This window comes from Herpailurus yagouaroundi, unplaced genomic scaffold, assembly GCF_014898765.1.
Source record: "Herpailurus yagouaroundi ecotype Mexico unplaced genomic scaffold, PumYag 140, whole genome shotgun sequence".
NCBI classification, from domain to species: domain Eukaryota; kingdom Metazoa; phylum Chordata; class Mammalia; order Carnivora; family Felidae; genus Herpailurus; species Herpailurus yagouaroundi.
In genome coordinates, this window is record NW_024412395.1 from 53,634,839 (window position 1) to 53,655,978 (window position 21,140).

The following is a 21,140-nucleotide window of genomic DNA, read 5'->3' on the forward strand; positions in this document are numbered from 1 at the left end:
TTTTTTTTTTTTTTTTTTTTTTTTTTTAAATTTTTTTTTTTTCAACGTTTATTCATTTTTGGGACAGAGAGAGACAGAGCATGAACGGGCGAGGGGCAGAGAGAGAGGGAGACACAGAATCGGAAACAGGCTCCAGGCCCTGAGCCATCAGCCCAGAGCCCGACGCGGGGCTCGAACTCACGGACCGCGAGATCGTGACCTGGCTGAAGTCGGACGCTTAACCGACTGCGCCACCCAGGCGCCCCATAACTTTTCATTTTTAAGTAACATTTTTCAATCTACTTTTATATCATTTCATTTGATTCTCGTAATGGCTCTTTAACATAGGAGCACAGGTAATTTTATTGTCAATTTTACAGGTGAGGAAACTAAGACACAGTGATTAGCTCATAATTAATTACCCAACTAATAAATGTAACAGGACATGAAGTCAGGCTCTCTGACCCCAGAGAGCCTTCTTTAGATAGTTTAGTTTCTTAGAGTATGAATATGCTCTTTTTTAAATAATCCTTTTAAATTTTGTTTTATTTTTTTATTTAAAAAAAATTTTTTTTTCAACGTTTATTTATTTTTGCGACAGAGAGAGACAGAGCATGAACGGGGGAGGGGCAGAGAGAGAGGGAGACACAGAATCGGAAACAGGCTCCAGGCTCTGAGCCATCAGCCCAGAGCCTGACGCGGGGCTCGAACTCACAGACCGCGAGATCGTGACCTGGCTGAAGTCGGACGCTTAACCGACTGCGCCACCCAGGTGCCCCTAAATTTTGTTTTAAAGTAATAAATGCAAAGAGTATAAAAATCAAATATATTAGTTCCTGGCCATTTGTAGGCCACTACTCAGAGATAATCTTTTAGTTATTTTTTCTGGGATTTATTGATGTATTTTTAGTAGTATTCTGATATCGCTATTTCTGAAATTTAAAAATTTTCAACAGCAAATACTAGCTTTCTGTTATGATAGCTTAGGAATTAGCTCTTGTAGAGCACCTCCCCTCCCCAACACAGCCTTAGTTGCTATTTTCCCAGTTTTAAGTTCATACATGAAATTCTGGATTGAAAATAATCATCTTGAAGAATTTTGAAGGCATCTACTGTTACTTTTTTAAAAAGTGTATAATTCAGTGGTTTTTAGAATACAAAGTTGTGCTACCATACCACTAATTTCAGAACATTTTCATCACTCCCAAGAAAAACCTCAATACCCATTAGCAGTCACTCCCCAACTTCTCCTACTCCCCAGTCTTTGGCAGCCACTAGTCTACTTTCTGTAAATGGATTTCCCCATTTTGGACATTTCATAAAAATGGAATTATACAATATGTGATCTTTAGTGACTGACTTCTGCCACTTACTGTAATGTTATAGCATGTATTAGTTCTTCATTCCTTTTTGTGGTTGAATAATACTGTTATCCATTTTGTTTTATCCATTCATCAAGTTGATGGACATCTGGGTTTGTGTTGTGAGAAGACTTTGATAACTCGTTCAATCTCTTTATTTATTATCAGTCTATTCAGATTCTGTATTTCTTCCCAAGGTAGTTTCGATACTTTAGGCCTTTCTAAGAATTTGTCCATTTCACCTAGGTTGTTTAATTTGTTGGCATAGTGGGGCGCCTGGGTGGCGCAGTCGGTTAAGCTGCCGACTTCAGCTCAGGTCACGATCTCACGGTCCGTGAGTTCGAGCCCCGCGTCGGGCTCTGGGCTGATGGCTCAGGGCCTGGAGCCTGCTTCCGATTCTGTGTCTCCTTCTCTCTCTGCCCCTCCCCCCTTCATGCTCTGTCTCTCTCTGTCTCAAAAATAAATAAAAACGTTAAAAAAAATTTTTTTTAATTTGTTGGCATAGAGTTATTCATAGTATTTCCTCATAATCCTTTTTATTTTTGTAGGATTGGTAGTAATGTCCTCACTTTCATTCTTGACTTCATCAATTTGAGTTCTCCCTTTTTTCTTGGTCAGTCTTGCTAAAAGCTTGTCAATTTTGTTAATCTTTCCAAAAAAAAACTTTTGTTGAGTTTTTGCCATTGTTTTTCTATTCTTTATTTCATTAATTTCTACTCTCATGTTTGTTATTTCTTTCTTTTCCTTGCTTTTGAGTTATTTTGCTTTTTTTTAGTTCTTTTTTGTTTTTTTTTTGTTTTGTGTTTGCTTTTTTTTAATTTCTTAAGGTGGATTTTAGGTTATTGATTTGAGACCTTTTATAGCTATACATTTTCCTCTAAGTACTGCTTTCTTTCTATCCCATAAGTTTTTTGTTTTATTTTATTTTTTTAACATTTATTCATTTTTGAAAGGCAGAGAGAGAGCAAGCACGAGGAGGGGAGGGGTGCAGAGAGAAAGGGAGACACAGGATCTGAAGCAGGCTCCAGGCTCTGAGCTGTCAGCACAGAGCCTGACATTGGGCTCAAACTCACAAACTGTGAGATCATGACCTGAGCTGAAGTCAGATGGCTTAACCAACTAGCCACCCAGGCGCCCCGTATCCCATAAGTTTTTTATGGTGTGTTTTCATTTTTATTCATCTCAAAGTATTTTCTAATTTCTCTTGTGATTTCTTCTTTGACCCATTGTTTCTTTAGGAGTATGTTGTTTAATTTATATATATTTGTTAATTCCCACATTTTGTTCTGTTATTGACATCTAATTTCATTCCATTGTGGTTAGAAATACAGTTTGTATGATTTCAGTCCTTTAACACTCATTGAGACTTGTTTTATGGCTAACATATTGTCTATCCTGGGAAGTGTTTCATGTGTACTTTTGAGAAAATGTGTATTCTGCTATTGTTGGATAGAGTGTTCTGTAGATAGTTGTTAGGCCTAATTGGTTTATAGTGTTATTCAAATCTTCTATTTTCTTGTTGATCCGCTATCTAGTTGTCATATCTGTTATTGAAAGTGGGGTATTAAAGTCTCCAACTACTATGGTTGACTTGTCTATTTCTCCTTTCAATTCTGTCAGTTTTTGCTTTATGCATTTTGGAGCTCTGAGGTTAAGTGTATATATGTTTATGATTTTATATCTTCTTGATGTATTCATCTTTTATCATTGTAAAATGTCCATCTTGGTCTCTGATAATAATTTTTGTCTTAAAGTGTATTTTTATCTGATACTAGTATAACCACTCCAGCTTTCTTTTGGTTTCTGTTTCCGTAGCATATCTTTTTCCAAGATTTTCCTTTTAGCCTATTTGTGTCTTTGAATCTAAAGTGTGTCTCTTCTAGACAACATATGGTTAGATTATGCTTTTTTTTTTAATCCAGCCAGCCAGTGTCTATCTTTTAATTGGAGTGTTCAAGTCAGTTACATTTAACATAATTATTGTTAATATAGAATTTGTGTTTGCCATTTTGTCATTTGTTTTGTATATATCTTATGTCTCTTTGATTTTTTATTTCTGTATTACTGATGCCTTTTTTTGTTCAAATGATACTTTCTGGTGTACCATTTTAGTATATGTGCGAGCACTCTGGTGTACCATTTTAATTTCCTTCTTGTTTCTTTTTATATTTCTTTGAGTTATTTTCTTGGTGTTGTCCCAGGATTACAATTAATATAGTGATTTATTTATAACAATTCAGATTCAATTCAGATTAATACCAACTTAATTTCAATAGTATAGATATACTTTGTTCTTGTATAGGTCCATTCCTTCCCCCTCCCCATCCTCTGTACTGTTATTGTCATAAAACATACATTTTTATACATTGTGTGTTCATCTACACAGATTTATAATTATTCCTTTCTGAAATTGTCTTTTAAATAAGGTAGGAGAAAACAGTTACACGCAAAAAATACACACATACTATCTTTTATATTTACCTATGTAATTCTTTTTCCTGGTGCTCTTTATTTCTTCATGTGGATTTTATTGTCTAAAGTTCTTTCATTTCAGGCTAAAGGAATCTCTTTAGTATTTCTTTATAGAGCAGGTCTACCAGTGATGAACTCTCTCAGTTTTTGCTTACTTGAGAATGTCTTAATTTCTCTTTCATTTTTGAAGAACAGTTTAGCTAAATATAGGATTTTTTGGTCAATACTTTTTTTTTCAGCACTTTAAATATGTTAATCCTACTGCCTCTGGTCTTCCCAGTTTCTGATGAGAAATCAGTTGTTAATCTTTTTAGGATCGTTTGTATGTGATGAATCACTTCTCTTGCTGCTTTCAAGATTCTTCTTGGTTTTTGACAGTTTTATTATGATTTGTCCAGGTATGGACCTATTTGAGTTCATTATACTTGGCATTTGATGAACATCATCTTTTTTTTTTTTTTTTTAAGTTTATTTACTTTCAGAGAGTGAGAGAGCAAAAGCGTGAGTGGGTAGGGACAGAGACAGAAGGAGAGAGAGAATCCCAAGCAAGCTCCATGTTGACAGTGCAGAGCCTGTTGTGGGGCTCGATTCCACAAGCCATGAGACCATGACCTGAGCCAAAATCAAGAGTTGGATGCTCAACCGACTGAGCCACCCATGCACCTTGATGAAAATCATCATTTTAATCAAAATTGGGAAGTATTTTGCCTTCATTTCTTAAGATGTTCTTTCTGCCCCCTCTTCCGTCTCCTCTTCTGCTGGGATTTCCGGTACATCTTGGTACACTTGATAGGGTCACACAGGTCTCTGGCCTCTGACACATTTTTTTCTTCTTCTTCTTTTTTTTTTTTTTCATTTTTCTTTATTTTTTTTTCTTTCTGTTTCTCAGACTGGATAATTTCAATTGAGTTATCTTCACTATCACTGATTCTTTTTTCCACATGTTCAAATCTGCTCTTGAGCTCTTGTGAATTTTTCATTTCAGTTATAATATACTTCTCAACTCTTGAATTTCAGTTTGGTTCTCTTATATAATTTATATATATTTTTTATTGCTGTTCTCTATTTGGGGAGATATCATCCTCTAACTCCAGTACTTTTAAAATGGTTTCCTTTAGTTCTTTCAAAATATTTAAAATAGCTGACTTAAAGTCATTAGTTTCCTCAGATATAGTGTCTCTTGATCCCACTTTTTCCCCTGTGCATGGGCCGTACATTTTTCTTTGCATCTCTTGTAATTTCTGTTGAAAATTAGACATTCAAAATAACATAATGTGACAACTCTGAAGCTCACATACTTACCCTCTCCCAAAGATTGTTTGTTTTGTTTGTTTAGTGACTGTTTAAACTATTTCTGTAAAGTCTTTATTCTGTAATGTGTATGGCCACATATACTTGGTTAGCTTAGTGATCAACTTATGATTGGACTGAGAGTTCCTTAAATACCTGCTGTCTTCCAGTATTTGTAAAGGGGCTCCGTGTGTATATTGGGGCACACTTTCAACACTCAACCCAGCAGTTGACAACTTCAAATTAACCTTTAGGTCCTGCTTATACAAAACCTCAAGGTCAGTCAGAGATGAAACCTTTCCTGAACGTGAACATAGCCCTGCACATAAGCATGACCTTCTAGATTCCCAGGATATCCCTGAGCTTTTGTAAGCCCCTAAAGACATCTCATTCCCTAGCTTTTCCTATTAAGGTTTTTAGTTAATTTATTGTTTGCCTTAACTGTTGTACACTGCTTTAGGCAAACTTCAGGTTCATCAATTATCTCTAATTATTTTTGACATATTTCTGAGGATCAGGGGTGGGTGTATACAAGACATTTTGCACTGGGGAGCTCAAAATCAGGCCAAAGAAAGATAGCCTTCCCAGTGGCTGCCAGGATGCCAGTTTCACTCTGATTGCATGTTACTGATGGGAGTGGAGATGGGGGTGGGAATAAGCCAAGTTAAAACAGCACAGAGTCCACTGGTTTTGTTTTGCCTAAGTGTTCCCTAAATTGCTGCAAACCTTTGGTTAATTTCTGGAGTTCTGAACAAATTTGATTCTGACAGTATTTGCCTTTTTCTTGGTGCTTTCATGGATGAGAGACTCCTTTTTCTACAATTTTTGCTGATGTCCCTCTTGCTATTCTTTTTGAGAAGACTTTTGCTTATTCCATTTCCTGTTCCTTCATACAGGCCCAGTTTTAGATGTCAGGCTTTATTGTTTTGTTTGTTTTAACTGAAGCTTTTAAAATCTTTTCTTCAGCTCTGTTCTGAAATTTCATAATGATGTGACTTGGTGTGGGTTTTTTCTTACTCATTGGTCCGGGCCCTTAGAATTTCCGTTGTGTCCTTGGCACTTTCTTCCCTACTGCTTCACTTTTTGATAGTCTTATTTGGAGGATGCTGGTCTTCATGAATTGATCTCTGATTTTCCTTATCCTTTTCTCCTGCTTTTTATCTCTTTAAACTTTTCATTCTACTCTGTGAGATGTCCTTGACTTTGAATTTCCAACTCTTCTATTGAATTTTCATTTCCATGATCTTATTGTAAATTTCCAGGAACTCTTTATTTTTTATTATTCCTTTCTTAGAGCATTCTGTTTCAGTTTTATCTTCTATTATCACTCTGAGGGTAGTAATAATAGCTGTATTTTTTTAAAAAATTAGTATGCCGGGCGCCTGGGTGGCTCAGTCGCTTGAGTGTCCAACTTCGGCTCAGGTCATGATCTCGCTATTCATGGGTTTGAGCCCTGCATCAGGCTCTATGCTGACAGCTCAGAGCCTGGAGCCTGATTTGGTGTCTCCCTCTTTCTCTGCTCCTACCCCACTCGTGCTCTGTCTCTGTCTCTCTTTCAAAAATAAATAAACATTAAAAAAAATTTTTTTTTAATTAGTATACCTTAACTCTCTACACTTTTCCCTCTGAATTTCTTTTTTCTGTTTATCTCTCTTGGCTGTTCATTTAAAAAGAGTGAGACACAAATAAATATGTGGCAAATACCATCTGTGTGCTAAAAATGTAATGGGAATGCATCACTTTTTTTCAGCCCAGATGCTAAAGTATGTCTATTTTTTGGTTGTGTGTCAGCTATTTGCTCATTAAGGTTTACTTGATTCACAGTAAGTCCCACATGTCTTCTGCTTTGGGGCCTCAGTTGTGCTACAGTATCGTCTTTCTCATACCTTTTTCTGTTTCTCTTTCATGTGTTTTTACATGTTGGTCTGTAGCTGTTTTCTTTCACTTGTGGTCATCCATCACAGCATAGATCAAGATTCACTGAGGTCTTAGACACTTAGCAGAGATTTGTCCTGTGCTGGTGGACAGGCTCTGTTTGGGGAATCTGTCTCTTTGGTGTAAAGAAAGCTTTATAATGACCTGGCAGTTCCATTCCTAGGTATATATGCCAAAGGACTGAGAACAGATACTCAAGCTAAAACTTATACAAGAAGGTTCATAGCAGCATTATTCATAATAGCCAAAAACTGGAAATGGCCCAGATGTCCATCAACTAAAAAACAGATCAACAAAATGTGACATAGCCACATAATGGAATATTATTGGGCCATAAAAGGAATGAAGTATTGGTATCTGCTACAACATGGCTGCTACAACACTGGAAAGATGACACTAAGTGAAAGAAACCAATCACAAAAAACACATACAATTCTATATACGTGAAATGTCCAAAGTGGGCAAATGTATAAAGACAAGAAATAGGCTAGTGTTTTCTTAGGAGTGTGATCAGTAAAGAGTCCAGGATTTCTTTTTGAAGTAATGAAAATAATCTAAAATTTGTGGTGATGGTTGTACATATCTGTGACTGTATTGAAAACCATTCAGCTTTTACATTTTACATAGGTGAATTTTATGGCATGTGAATTATTTCAATAAACTTGTTTTTTTTTTTTTTAAAGAAAGGCTCATAAGGGTCTTGAACAGACTGTTCTAGAGGTCTCTAAAAACTCTACTCATATTAGGCATAGTCACTTGACTGCACCTGCTCCTGTTATCTCTACTCCTATTAAATGCTTCCTTTAATTTTCTTCAGTAGAGTTTTCATCCCTATCACTAATACTAGATTTTCAGGCTCAAGGTCTGCTTTTAACATATTTATACAGATATGTAGAGAGAAAAATAATGCTGAATGATATGTATTAAAAAGTCAACACGATGGCTTAAAGTTGAGTTTTTATATAGTCTTTTTTTTTTTTTTAATGTTTATTTATTTTGAGAGAGAGAGAGAGAGAGAGAGAGAGCAGGGGAGGGGCAGAGAGAGAGAATCCCAGGCAGGCTCTGCACTGTCATTGCAGAGGCCGGTGTGTGACTCGGTCTCATGAACTGAGCCAAAATTAAGAGGCGGGTTCCTGAGTGAGCCCCCCAGGTGCCCTATATAGTCTTTATCCCATTCTTTTAGCTTATTCAAATTTTTGACATTTTTCACCTTTTTTTCTCTGCTAAGAATCCTGTGAGACAATTGTTTTTTTCCAGCATTCGAATGGAGCTGCTCTTTCAGATTTGATGTTTATGCTGTATTCAGTAAATAACATAAATGTTACAGCCACATCTTTTAAATTAAAATGTAAATGTCTTGGTTCATACCCTGTTGGTGATTTTACAAACTTGACATTGATAAGCTCTTGAGTAAGAAACTTCAGGAGCTCTGGGTGAGTTTAGGGTTAATAAATCTCTTTCCTTTAGAGCTGTCATCAAGTTAGTAGTGGTTCATTTCCCTTGGACCTGAAATTCACGTGAATTAGCCCAGGGAGGCCAGTGTTATTGGAAACAGGAAGTTAGGGATAGTAACTCTTGGTTAGATGACATTGAGATGTGGTGATTTCACACACTAAAGAGAAAACTTTAAACATAATTGCCAGACTTCTCTTTCTAAGCCTTTTTGTTGACGTTACTCTGCACCATGATCTCTTTCATAATCTCTTGATATTTCCTTTATGTAGGTTTGTTCCCATGAGTCTAGATTTTTTTTCTTCAAATTATCTTAATCAGAAAATTTTTAATTTTCACATCTTTCTCAATATATTTGTTGTCAGTCTTCCATTCTTAAATATGTACTGACCAACCGTCTGCCCGTCTCTACTATTAATCCCTCCATCTCTTTTTCCACAGAACTCAAATACTCTGGTGTAATGTCATTTGGTACAATTCTCTTGGAAACCCTTTTGACCACTTTAAAAATCTGCTGGTTCCAGTTTATTATGTTTTTGGCTGCAAATCAAAAAGGGGTTACCTTTCTCAGTTTTTAACTACATTCCTATGGCTTAATTTACCCCCTTCACCTCTAATAAGATGACACTTCTCAAAGTCACCTCTGTCCTTTATGCTCAGCTCTCTGCTTTTCTAATACTGGCCTCTGGCTAGAAATCACTTCTTGTTTCCTACAAGATTGCTATAATCTGTCTGGCCAAAGGTTAAGGAAAACCAGGAAGTATTTATTGAAGTCTACCTTTTAATCGTAATATCTATTCTAATATATTTAGTTAATATTTATGGAACACCCACGCTTCTTAGTAATGTTACCAGCAAACGTGCGGCAGAGCATTAAAGAATGAATAATTAACAAATTGATGGATTTCAGAAAATACTCAGAGCTCTTTATTAATCTTACTAAAATAAATCTCATCACTGGGCTTTGAATTCAAAGCCAAGAACAATTTCAAGCACGTGTACTTACAGGTTCTGATTAAAGTCTTTATATATTTTTGCCTTATATTGTAATTTTCTAATTGTAGATATATCAAAGGCAAGCCATCAAATGGTATTTCAAAGCAGATTTTTATTTTAAAAATTAGAATATCTATGTAACTTTTATTATGAAAGTAGTATATATACATACTGTAAAGATATTTAAAGATCATATAAAAACTCAACTATAAGCCGTCAAGCCTATTGACTTTTTTTTAATAACGTGCTTTTAAACTTATTTGTGACCAAGTCTTTACTTTTATTTTTTTTTACTTTTTTTAAGTATCTCTGCACCCAGCATGGGGCTCCAACTCATGACCCTGAGATCAAGAGTCAGGATGCTTTACCAACTAAGCCAGCCAGACATCCCTAGCCTAGTGACTTTTTAACCATTCAGCATTATCTCTCTGTCTGTCTATCTATTCATTTGTTCATTCATTCATATACACACACATGTTAAAACAGATTTGTTTATGACAACTGTATAATGTCATAGATAGTAAAATCAATTTAGATTTTGTGACAAAAGAAAATAACTGTAATAGATGAGAATGTAAACTATAAATAGGAAATAAGACCATGTTAACTATGAAGGAAACAGAATGAAATAGTCTGTAAATAAATTACTAAATTCCACCTACCGTATGATTTGAGTTGAGAAATGACATTAGAACAATATAAAGACCAGTATACTTTAAAAACTCACCAGAAAGCTGTCTGGGGTTCTGTGCAGCTGAACAATGTCTTGTGGGCCTCTTTCATGCCAGTATATACAGTTCTACATTATACGTAATGGCTCAATAGTATTCTATTTTAGAATGTGCATTAGTTTACTTAAATAGTCCTCTATTAAGATTGTAATCCACTTAGCGGAGCCTTCGATAGCTCAGTTGGTAGAGCGGAGGACTGTAGATTGTAATCCACTTTTAGCTATTCTACATAGTGCTGTGATGGATATCCTCATACATACTTTGCATACTTCTAGGGAAAGCACTGTTGGGTCAAAGTGTACTACATGCATTTTGAATCTGATTGTCAAACCACCCACCAGAAAGGATTAACAAATTTATTGTTACATCCAAGATAGACTTAGTTTATGCCCCATTCTGTTCCCACTGTACTGTTTGTGTGTGACTTGAGTAAATATACAGAGCCACAGCATTGACTCTATATTGTGATGGAGTTTGTTATGTGTTAGAATTGTCCATATACTGGAGGAGTTGTATGAAGCCTACCAGTGAGGAAACTGCTTACACTTGTAACTTGGATTGCATGGTACTCATTTTTTAAAAGCAGTATTCTCCAGCCAGCAGTTGTGTGTTGGTGTTTTGCTGTTTATGGGACTTGGTCATAGGGCATGATCCTTTCTCACCGTAGATGAGTGACCGAGGAGGTGGTGTTCCTTTGAGGAAAATTGACAGACTCTTCAACTACATGTACTCAACTGCACCCCGGCCTCGTGTGGAGACATCTCGAGCAGTGCCCCTGGTATGTGATCAAGAAATAGTGAAGTACAAAAAAGAAAAAGAAAAGAAAGAATGAAGTGTGTTTTTGTGAATTGCCAAAAAAATAAAATAAGTACCAAATAAATTACCAAATAAATCAGGTAAGCACTTGTGTAGGGTACCCCTAAGGAAGAAACGAAGCTAATAGAAAAACACTCTCCTCTAAATTTAAACAGCCTTTGGCTGGTTTCTTCTTTTGATTGAAAAGAGCATAAGACATGGGTCGCCTGGGTGGTTTGGTCAGTTGAGCGTCTGACTTCGGGTCAGGTCATGATCTCATAGTTCGTGAGTTCGAGCCCAACGTCAGGCTTGTGCTGACAGCTCAGAGCCTGGAGACTGCTTCGGATTCTGTGTCTCCCTCTCTCTGTCTGCCCCTCCCCTGCTTACTCTGTGTCTCTTTCTCTCAAAAGTAAATTTTAAAACATTAAAAAATTTTTTTAATTTTTTATTTATTAAAAAAAATTTTTTTAATGTTTATTTATTATTGAGAGACAGAGAGAGACAGAGCATGAGCATGGGAGGGGCAGAGAGAGGAGGAGACAGAATCCAAAGCAGGCTTCAGGCTCTGAGCTGTCAGCACAAGCCCAACATGGGGCTTGAACTCACAAACCGCAAGATCATGACCTGAGCTGATTGGACGCTCAGCCAACTGAGCCACCCAGGTGCCCCCAAAAAAATTTTTTTAAGAGAAAAGAGCACAAGACAAAGTATTGTTTTACAGTTCTCGTTGCCTCACTTGATAGTGATGTGTCAGTAGTGTTCATGTGGTTAACCATGTTTTGATACACCATGTCTAACGTGAAGACTAAATTACCGGTTTTACTAGCATTTGGCCAACACTGATTTACTCTTCAGTGTTGGTTTCTTTTTCCTCAAGTACTGATAATTAGAAAGAACTCATATTCTAGACTCAGAAAAAAGACTAGAGTGCTGATCATCTAATCACCAGCCTGGAAAAGGCTCAAATTATTTTTGTTGTGATGGTAGTTTTTATTGATCTCAGCTACCTATTTTCAGATATAATGTGATCGGCTTTTGAACTGGTTCCATCCTTGTCCTCTAACCCCTAGAAAAGCACTTTGCCAAATCTCTGACCTGTAACTCTGGAAGAGCTGTTCTTCTGGGCTTTAAAACTTCTCTGACATATGCATTGGGGTTATGCAGTAACATGATGACATACAGTACCAGATGGATCTATTTTAGGTTCTTTCTAAGAAGTTCCTAGAAGGACTTTATTCTAACAGTTTTACTTGTTACACAGCACAGATTCTGTCATTACAACTGTAATATAGTTCATGTTCTTACCATACTTTTAAAATGATTACTCCAGGGATGTGCTTCTCAAATTGAGATACATGTGCATCCATGTGCCAACAGGCAGACATGGTCAAATAATAAACAGGAGCATCTTCTTAGATTCTTAGCTATACCGCTTTGTAATAACTATTGTAGAATTTTTATGAAGAGTGGCATAGAATACCAGTCCAGACTCTGGATCAAAACTGTCTGATTCCCTGCCCCACTCCACTCTATCCTGGCTGTATAGCTTTGAGAAAATTATTGAACTTTTAATGCTGTAGTTTTCCTAACTTTAAAAATCAAGTTATTGTGAGGATTGAGTTAATATACGTAGAATTACTTTTTATGGTGCCTGGCATGTAGTAAATGCCATATAAGTGTTATTTAGGATGCAACACTTATGTGAATTTTTAAGAAAACGAGGTGTGGCGTGGCACAGGCTTCTCTGTACATCGACATAGACTTACCAAGGCTAAGACCACCATTAGGCTCTTACAGAGCTTCCCTCCTCGTGTCACAGCCACTTTGTAAGTAGACCCAGTAAGCCAGCACTGGGACGGCTGGAGAAGTGCTGCTTGACATCCACGGGTGTGACCATCTCGTCTACCTGGTTACTGAGTGCTTCCTCCATGTGGACACCTGGTGGGCATCTGCATGGACAGAATATCTTCACAGTGGAAGCCCGTTCAGAGACAACCATCCACATTTCTCTCTTCCAGACCTTCTTCTCATTAGTTACCCAGTTTTGTTCTAAGTCCCTGACCGGCCAGCCAGCTTCCTTGCCACTGCCTGTGAGTCCCTGTAGTCGCAGAACTCCCAGCTCTGCCCGCTGGTAGGATTCACTTCATGCCCACCTTTCAGGCCTGCCTCTGAGAAGGGTCGTAGCGAAAGGGCAGTCCACTTTGGCTGGTGCTGGCAAACATGTAGGTCGTGGGTGCACCAGGCCCATGGTGTTCTCTTTCCCTGTTAACTGTTTATAGGGGAAGCCCTGTGAGTCCCTGTGTGTGGTTGAGGTAGAGGCAGGTGATCAAGTAGATCAGGTACCATGGGATCCTGAGCCACATGGCTTGTGCAGTTTCCTAGAGGCTATTTCTGGGACCATTTAATGCATCAGTCAGGGTCCCAACCAAGGAACGAAATAGCTCATTCAAATTATAATGCAAGGAAGGCATATTGACAAACAAATTACAGAGCTATGGGCAGGGGTAGTATAGGGATCCAGGGCTGGCAGCATAGAGCTGTTCCCACCCTGAATCAAAGGGAGAAGGAGAAGTTGGCAGAACCCAGAAGAAGAGACAGTAACAGAGCAGCTGCTTACACTCAGTGGTCCAGCCCCAAGGGAAGCAACTCAGCAGGAAGAAAGCAGAGGAATAAATATCCTGACTTGACTCCCCCTGAACTCCTACAGACTTCCCTATTGGCTGGACCCACTGGAAGCAGAGGGCAGGGGGATCCACTGACATAATCCTCCCGGGGCAAGGAGTAATGTGGAGAATGGGTTGTTGATTTGGAGGGATAAACAGAAACTCTGGTTGGAAAAGTCAAGTAATAAATGGTAGAGTTAGGTAAAGCCAGAGCCTGCATTTGTTAATAGCATTCTGATTTCCGAATCCACAGAAACTCTTAACTGAAGTGTTAACATGGAATATCATCGAACATCTGACTTGGTGATAAAAACTGTTTTTACATTTGTCCAAATGTTTTGCTTTGCATTAAAGAATCTGTAGGATTTATTCAGGTAAAGAAGGCCATTCCAGATACTGGGAACAGGATGAACAAAGACACAGAAGTGAAAACTAACATTTGTTTGAGGAACTTAAGAGCAGGAGATTTGGTTCAGCTGGACTGGAAGGTGGGAGGCAGAGACCTGGTCTGATCAGGTCTTGAAAGCTCTTTTTAGAAGCTTGAATTTTATCTCAAGGCAGTGGGTTGGGGATGGCGGGTGGGTAGGGCGTGGTGTTAGCGGTGATGTGCTTTGTATGTTTTTAAGCAGGGAAGTGACTTGTCAGTGAGTAGGAAAGTGGACCTATTATTGATCTATCCAGGTTCAGAACACAGGCTGGAAATTCATGGTGTGAAGTCAAAAGATGTATGTATCTCTGAGGCTGCAACAAAGCTTTTTCTACTCCTGCTCCTAAGAGAAAGAACATGTTTTATGTGATATTGCCGAAAGCAATACTGGGATACTGTAGAGCATGGCAGCGAAGAAGAGCAATGTGCTGTTCTAGATCTACAGGAGTCATTCTACAGAAAAAAAGAATGAGTTTTAAATGACCAGTGGGGAGTCATCTAATGTAGTACCCAACTAGGCTTCCGTCTGATCAGTATTAGTAGTTAGGTATTAATGATCTCTTACATGCAGGCTCTGATAGCCATGGGATACTCAGAAGCATTTATTTTAACTAGAAAAGTATTTTACTGTGTGGCTTTCTGAATAGAATTTCATTTTTCTCATCAAACAGGCTGGTTTTGGTTATGGATTGCCCATATCACGTCTTTATGCCCAGTACTTCCAAGGAGACCTAAAGCTATATTCTCTAGAGGGTTATGGGACAGATGCAGTTATCTACATTAAGGTAATAACATAGTCTTTTTGATTTAATAATACTTCTTTTGGTTATGAGAAAAGATGCCAATATGTAGCTTTAATGAAATTTTCTTTTACCTCATTGCTATTAAAATATAAGAATGTGGTTTTTATGTAGGATCTCATCTATATTCACAAATGATCTCTTTGACTATGGGAAAAGACACACTCTAATCTGAAATGATCAGGACTATGGTTGTTAGAAAAAAAGTCAGGTTGAAGTGGGGAATCATATACCACCTCATGCTAGTCAGAGTGGCTAAAATGAACAAATCAGGAGACTATAGATGCTGGAGAGGATGTGGAGAAACGGGAACCCTCTTGCACTGTTGGTGGGAATGCAAACTGATGCAGCCACTCTGGAAAACAGTGTGGAGGTTCCTCAAAAAATTAAAAATAGATCTACTCTATGACCCAGCAACAGCACTGCTAGGAATTTACCCAAGGGATACAGGAGTGCTGATGCATAGAGGCACTTGTACCCCAATGTTTATAGCAGCACTTTCAACAATAACCAAATTATGGAAACAGCCTAAATGTCCATCAGCTGATGAATGGATAAAGAAATTGTGGTTTATATGCACAATGGAATATGACTTGGCAATGAAAAAAGAATGAAATATGGCCTTTTGTAGCAACGTGGATGGAACTGGAGAGTGTTATGCTAAGTGAAATAAGCCATACAGAGAAAGACAGATACCGTATGTTTTCAGTCTTATGTGGATCCTGAGAAACTTAACAGAAGGCCATGGGGGAGAGGAAGGGGAAAAAAAAAAAGTTAGAGAGGGAGAGAGCCAAACCATAAGAGACTCTTAAAAACTGAGAATAGGGGTGCCTGGGTGGCACAGTCGGTTGGGCATCCGACTTCAGCCAGGTCACGATCTCGCGCTCCGTGAGTTCAAGCCCCGCGTCGGGCTCTGGGCTGATGGCTCGGAGCCTGGAGCCTGTTTCCGATTCTGTGTCTCCCTCTCTCTCTGCCCCTCCCCCGTTCATGCTCTGTCTCTCTCTGTCCCAAAAATAATAAACGTTAAAAAAAAAAAAAAAACTGAGAATAAATTGAGGGTTGATGGGGGGGTGGGAGGGAGGGGAAAGTGGGTAATGGGCATTGAGGAGGGCACCTGTTGGGATGAGCGCTGGGTGTTGTATGGAAATCAATTTGACAATAAATTTCATATTAAAAAAATGAAGTGGGGAATCATAAAAAGTTATATATCATAGAAGTTTAATTTTAATATAAAACACATGAATGGACATTGATCCACCAATCTTTTTTTGATGTACTGCCATGGTCTTTTCTTTGAATAGGAGTCTGCAGATTCAAGTTTCAGTAGTCTTTCTTGCAGAAGCTATACTTACAATGCATTGTTTTGATTTCTTTAAACAAAGAAACAATCAAGTGCATAATCCTTTCTTATTTATATGTAGTCCCTTACAGATGTCTTCTGACTCGGATTTGATGGCAATTTTTATGTGACTTTCCTTCATAAGTCTTTCCAAAGCATTCATCTTAGTTTTCAAAGAACCTACCCCCACCCTTGTTTTGCATTTTGTTCAAGCAGTACTTGTTTAGTACTTGATTACATTATGTAATTACAATGATAGAAGTGCCTAACAGATTTGGGAACAAGCACAGGTGATTCTTGGTAAGCATATAGCTCACCTTGTAGGAGCACAAGCAGTTAGCCTACTGGCCTGTGATGTTCCATGTGTTTATGCAAAGATCAGCTTATTTTACAGGGTTAGAGAGTACTGAGCCCCATCAGCCCACTGGTACCTCATATAGTGACTCAAGTTTCTTGGTCTGGCCACTAGATGGCACCTATTTTATAGGAAATGCTGAAGACTGTATATTGGAAAAACTAAATTTATCTGAAAAGGTTAAATTCTTCCAAGATAATAATTTTTTTTTCAAACCAGCTCAATTGTGAGTAACTTTAAAAGGGCGACATGAAGGTAACATTTTTATTAGCAAATGTAACATTTTTGATCTAGCCTACAGAAGAATAAGGGGTTCTGGCAGTTCTGGCATATTTAAAGAGAATATATAGGTGAAAGGTTTTCAATTCCACTTTGGAAAAAAATAGAAGACAGGAATCTTAAAAATCATTAAAATCAGTGTCAAAGACCTTCCTTACCATCATCGGAAAGAGATTTCCTGTTCAATATTTGCTGCATCTTAATACCTGTGGCTTAACATTGAATTCCTGCTAAAATATCTTAACTTGAAGAAGATCAGGAAAAACATAGTCTGTCTCAGATTCCACTGATTTACAGGAAACTGAAATAGAACAGTGAATTAATAATGGTGATGGTATGTTGGAAACATGGAATTATGCACAATGCAGAAATCCCATATGCCATAACAAATTGGTGGCTTTAATGGTAGGAGAAGAGACACAGGATCAAACCCAAGGCCAAGAATTTTTCAAGCAAAAGCCAAGACGCCTTAGACATGGTTTTGTATTTATCGAGAATCTTTTTAGGATGGCTGCTGAAAAAAATAGTATTTCTTCTAACAAATAATTGAAATAGAGTTCATTAAATGATTGTATAATTATATGTTAAGGTACATATGTCAATTTTTATGCTTTTACACTTAACTGATTTTTTCAGTTAACCAAGTTCTGGGTCGTGTTTTTATAAGAGGCATCTCCTTTCCCTGTGTAAAATTTCAATCCAGCAGCTTCCAGGCTGGCTGGACAATTACTGCAAACAAAACAGTTAAGCAATATGCACACCCAGCAGTGCAATAGACTTAGTAAATAACGCGTTTCAAATATGTACACTGTTTCATAATGTACGTACATGCTGTTAATGATTAGTAAAATACGAATCCAATAAAGTACTGTTTAATTCGTAATGACCTTTTTGCCATTGTATATTTTCTCAAATAGTGGATTCTAAAAACAAAGCGCCAGACTTTTAAGTCTTGCTCTTTCTTTCAGGCTCTGTCAACAGACTCCATAGAAAGACTCCCAGTGTATAACAAAGCTGCCTGGAAGCACTACAACACCAACCACGAGGCTGATGACTGGTGCGTCCCTAGCAGAGAACCAAAAGACATGACAACATTTCGCAGTGCCTAGATCCGTTCGGGACACCTGGAAAATCCAAATGTGGCTTCTGTATTAAATTTGGAAGGGATGATGTTCAGAACCACATTATACCAAATACGTCATGTGTTATTTTCAGAATTAACTATTTGGGTAGAATAGATGGAAAGTGAATTCCATTTATGTCCGTCAAGGCTACTAAAGGATGAAATTGTACCTATTTTTCACTTATATTTTCACAGTTAATTGAGCATATTTTTAAACACCTGTAGTTTTGGTCAACTTTTCTCTTTATGGTAGACTTCAGAAGCACGGAAGTCTTTGGGTTTCTACGGAAAGCTGTGTGTGTGTGTGTGTGTGTGTGTGTGTGTGTGTGTGTGTGTTTCAAAGAACTTTTCGTTCATGTCTGCTAGAAACATTTTCTTCATAATACCGATAAGCTAGTTAGCCATCCCTCTGTTTTCTGGAGTTGTACCATCCTTCATTAGTGTGTAATGACAGCTGTAATAAGACAGTCTTCAGATGTACCAGTGACTGACTCTACGTGAAGCAGAAAACAGTTGCCGTGTTAGTGAAGCAGCAGCCACCTTTCAGCCTCTACCTGCACTGTCTTCACTCTGAAGGTGATTTATCATTTTTTAGTTTCATTGCAAGGGATTGTAATAAGTTCCCTGTGAAGCTAAGCCAAGATTGTAGGCAGTCTCCCCTGAATGTGCTTCTTGTGATTAATGCAGGGGGAAATTTTTATACTAAAAACAAACTAGCAGCTGCTAAAATTCTAGAAAAGAAATTGAGGGCAAAACAGTGAGTCCCCAAAATTGAACTATAGATTATTGTGATTATCTGGGGGAACTTTTGAGACAGAGAGCTTTTCTGGGTTCTACTCCAGACATACAGAATCAGACTGTCTGTGGCTGGAGCCCAGGAATCACAATCTTTAAAACGCTTCCCAGCTGAGTCTGATGCCTCACCCAGTTAGGAAACCACTCTTTTAAAGTGAGTGACCATACCACATTTCCTAAAGTAACAGAGATCTTTAGGTTTTGATTCTCACTTACTGAAAGGTCAGACTTCTAGACTCCAGGAAAAGACCAGCACTCTCAGGCCTGGTGCAATTAAAAGCATAATTAAAAGCTGGAGACAAATTGACTGTGTGAGAACAGTCAAGTAACCAAAGGATCAGAACCATAAATGGACAAGTATTGACAAAGAACATATATTTTATAAGAAATGTTTAGATTCTGTTGTCAGGAAAACTTCAGCTAGGGCTTAGTAACAATTCTTTGCATTCATATGGTAATTTGTAGTTTACCAGTACTTTGCTAGATTATGATAACTCTGTTGGGCCTTAAAACAGTTACAGAGCTGGTGGTATCATCCTTGATTGGAGACTCAGAGGGTGGTCCAAAGTTGCACAGAATGGGAGGCAGGGCCTGAGCTCTACCCGCTGATCACTGTCAGCCGCCAAGTCTGGGAGACCATGAAGTTAGAGGACCTTGTGAGTCATACCTCATCATGTAAGGTGACAGGGAAATATAGTGAAAATACATTTAAGGTAAGATTTTAAATGTTTAAAGAACAGCTTTACTACTTAAACGTGGGGAACTTACATTGGGTCGAAACACCTCACTTTCAAAATTAGTTTAACAATTCTATACACATTTGTAAACTGGAAGGGATGTAATAGGGCAGTTAGTCCAGGATCCTCACTTGAGAGGTAATAGTCCTGAGACTTGTGGTGTGTGGTTTGCCCAGGGGTTCTTAGCTAATTCGACCAAATGTTGGAAAAAGAGATCTTTTACCTAATCTATATTGTTCCTTAATTATGGATTTTGTGAAAAGTAATAGGATATGCTAGTGGATGATTTATATTAGTTAAAAGTGTTATAACTTTTTAGCTTTAAATTACACCTTTTTTGTAATGATGAAATATTTTAGAATTCTTTAAATCAAAATACTCTTTCCTAAATAAGACATTTGTACAACTGACATAAACTTGATGTTTTACTTATAAAACACTTTCTCTCCCCTCACCCAAAATTAAAGGAAAAGTGAAATGTTTTCCTTTATCTTCTTTTTAAGGTATAACAACTTTTTTACCTTGTTTGTGGTAATGGACAAAAGATTACATACAAAAATATTTGGGGGCTAGCATTCGCCTCGATGGTTTCAAATCATTGTGCTCCTTGAAAAGTTTTTAGATTCTTAGGCTGTTTCGTCCACCAGCATTTAATGTGATGCCATGTAGCTATAAAAATATACTGAAGGATAAGCAGTGGATACTAAGTGATTTTTATAATCTGGGCATTTAATGAATGTGCCAACATTTTTTAGGAAGAATCGCAAAAATATCCTCCCTATACTTAAATTACTGGCTGGCTTTAGATGTCTTCATACTTAATAGTGATCACTTTCTTGCACTGAAGTTTTTACATGAAGATGTTTAAGTGGAAGTCTACCATATTATTTTATAAAATGTTTTGTGTGTGACAATAAACTGAAAACATGAATTAACTCTTATTTTGAAAATTAACTGGGTCAATTTAGGTTTTCAAAAATATACTTTTTAAATTAGAATCTCTTCCATCATCAGGTGTCGACGTTCTATAAGAGTTCAAAATGTGGCTAGGTGGCTTACACCCAAGTCTCACTATCTTCAGTAGAGGAGATTTTTGGAACTTGATCTCCAATGTGTATATTCTAATGGAGAAAGCAAAAGGTGGAATTTGTATGGTTTGAGTTATCCTAGATTTTCACTGTCCAAACATGCAAAGAAGACTGACTACATTAGTGAAGGTCTTCTGTTGTGTGATTTTTGAAAGGTTATATTAATGTGCCCTTTGAGTAAGTTTTCACAACGTAAGTAACTGTAGGAAAGGTCTTAATTTAACCAGTATTACCCTCTGTACCAGTTGAAAATTCAGAACTAAATCTAGTCAAAGACAGATTCCTATCTTATTCCTGAATAATGGGATATGACCACAACTTCCCTTTGTTGTTAAATCCAGCAAGTTCTTTTCTTTTTTAATTTGTTTAATGTTTATTTATTTTTGAGACACAGAGCGTGAGCAGGGGAGGGGCAGAGAGAGAGGGAGACACAGAATCCGAAACAGGCTCCAGGCTCTGAGCTGTCAGGGCCTGACGTGGGGCTCGAACTCAAAACTTCGAGATCATGACCTGAGACAAAGTC

General features: G+C 37.6%; 1 protein-coding gene across 2 annotated transcripts in view; it reads left to right on the forward strand.

Moving 5' to 3' along the window:
- Positions 1 to 20,470, forward strand: part of PDK1 (pyruvate dehydrogenase kinase 1) — a 34,136-nt gene extending 13,666 nt beyond the window's left edge. Inside the window, exons 9-11 of one of the 2 annotated variants that reach the window (XM_040475397.1) lie at positions 10,884 to 10,994; positions 14,773 to 14,886; positions 17,843 to 20,470. In XM_040475397.1, coding sequence (XP_040331331.1) covers positions 10,884 to 10,994; positions 14,773 to 14,886; positions 17,843 to 17,983 — 366 coding nt within the window. In that variant the 3' untranslated portion in view covers positions 17,984 to 20,470. The remainder of the gene's footprint in view (positions 1 to 10,883; positions 10,995 to 14,772; positions 14,887 to 17,842) is intronic. The other variant, XM_040475398.1, reaches the window with a different exon arrangement.
- Positions 20,471 to 21,140: the final 670 nt, after the last annotated feature.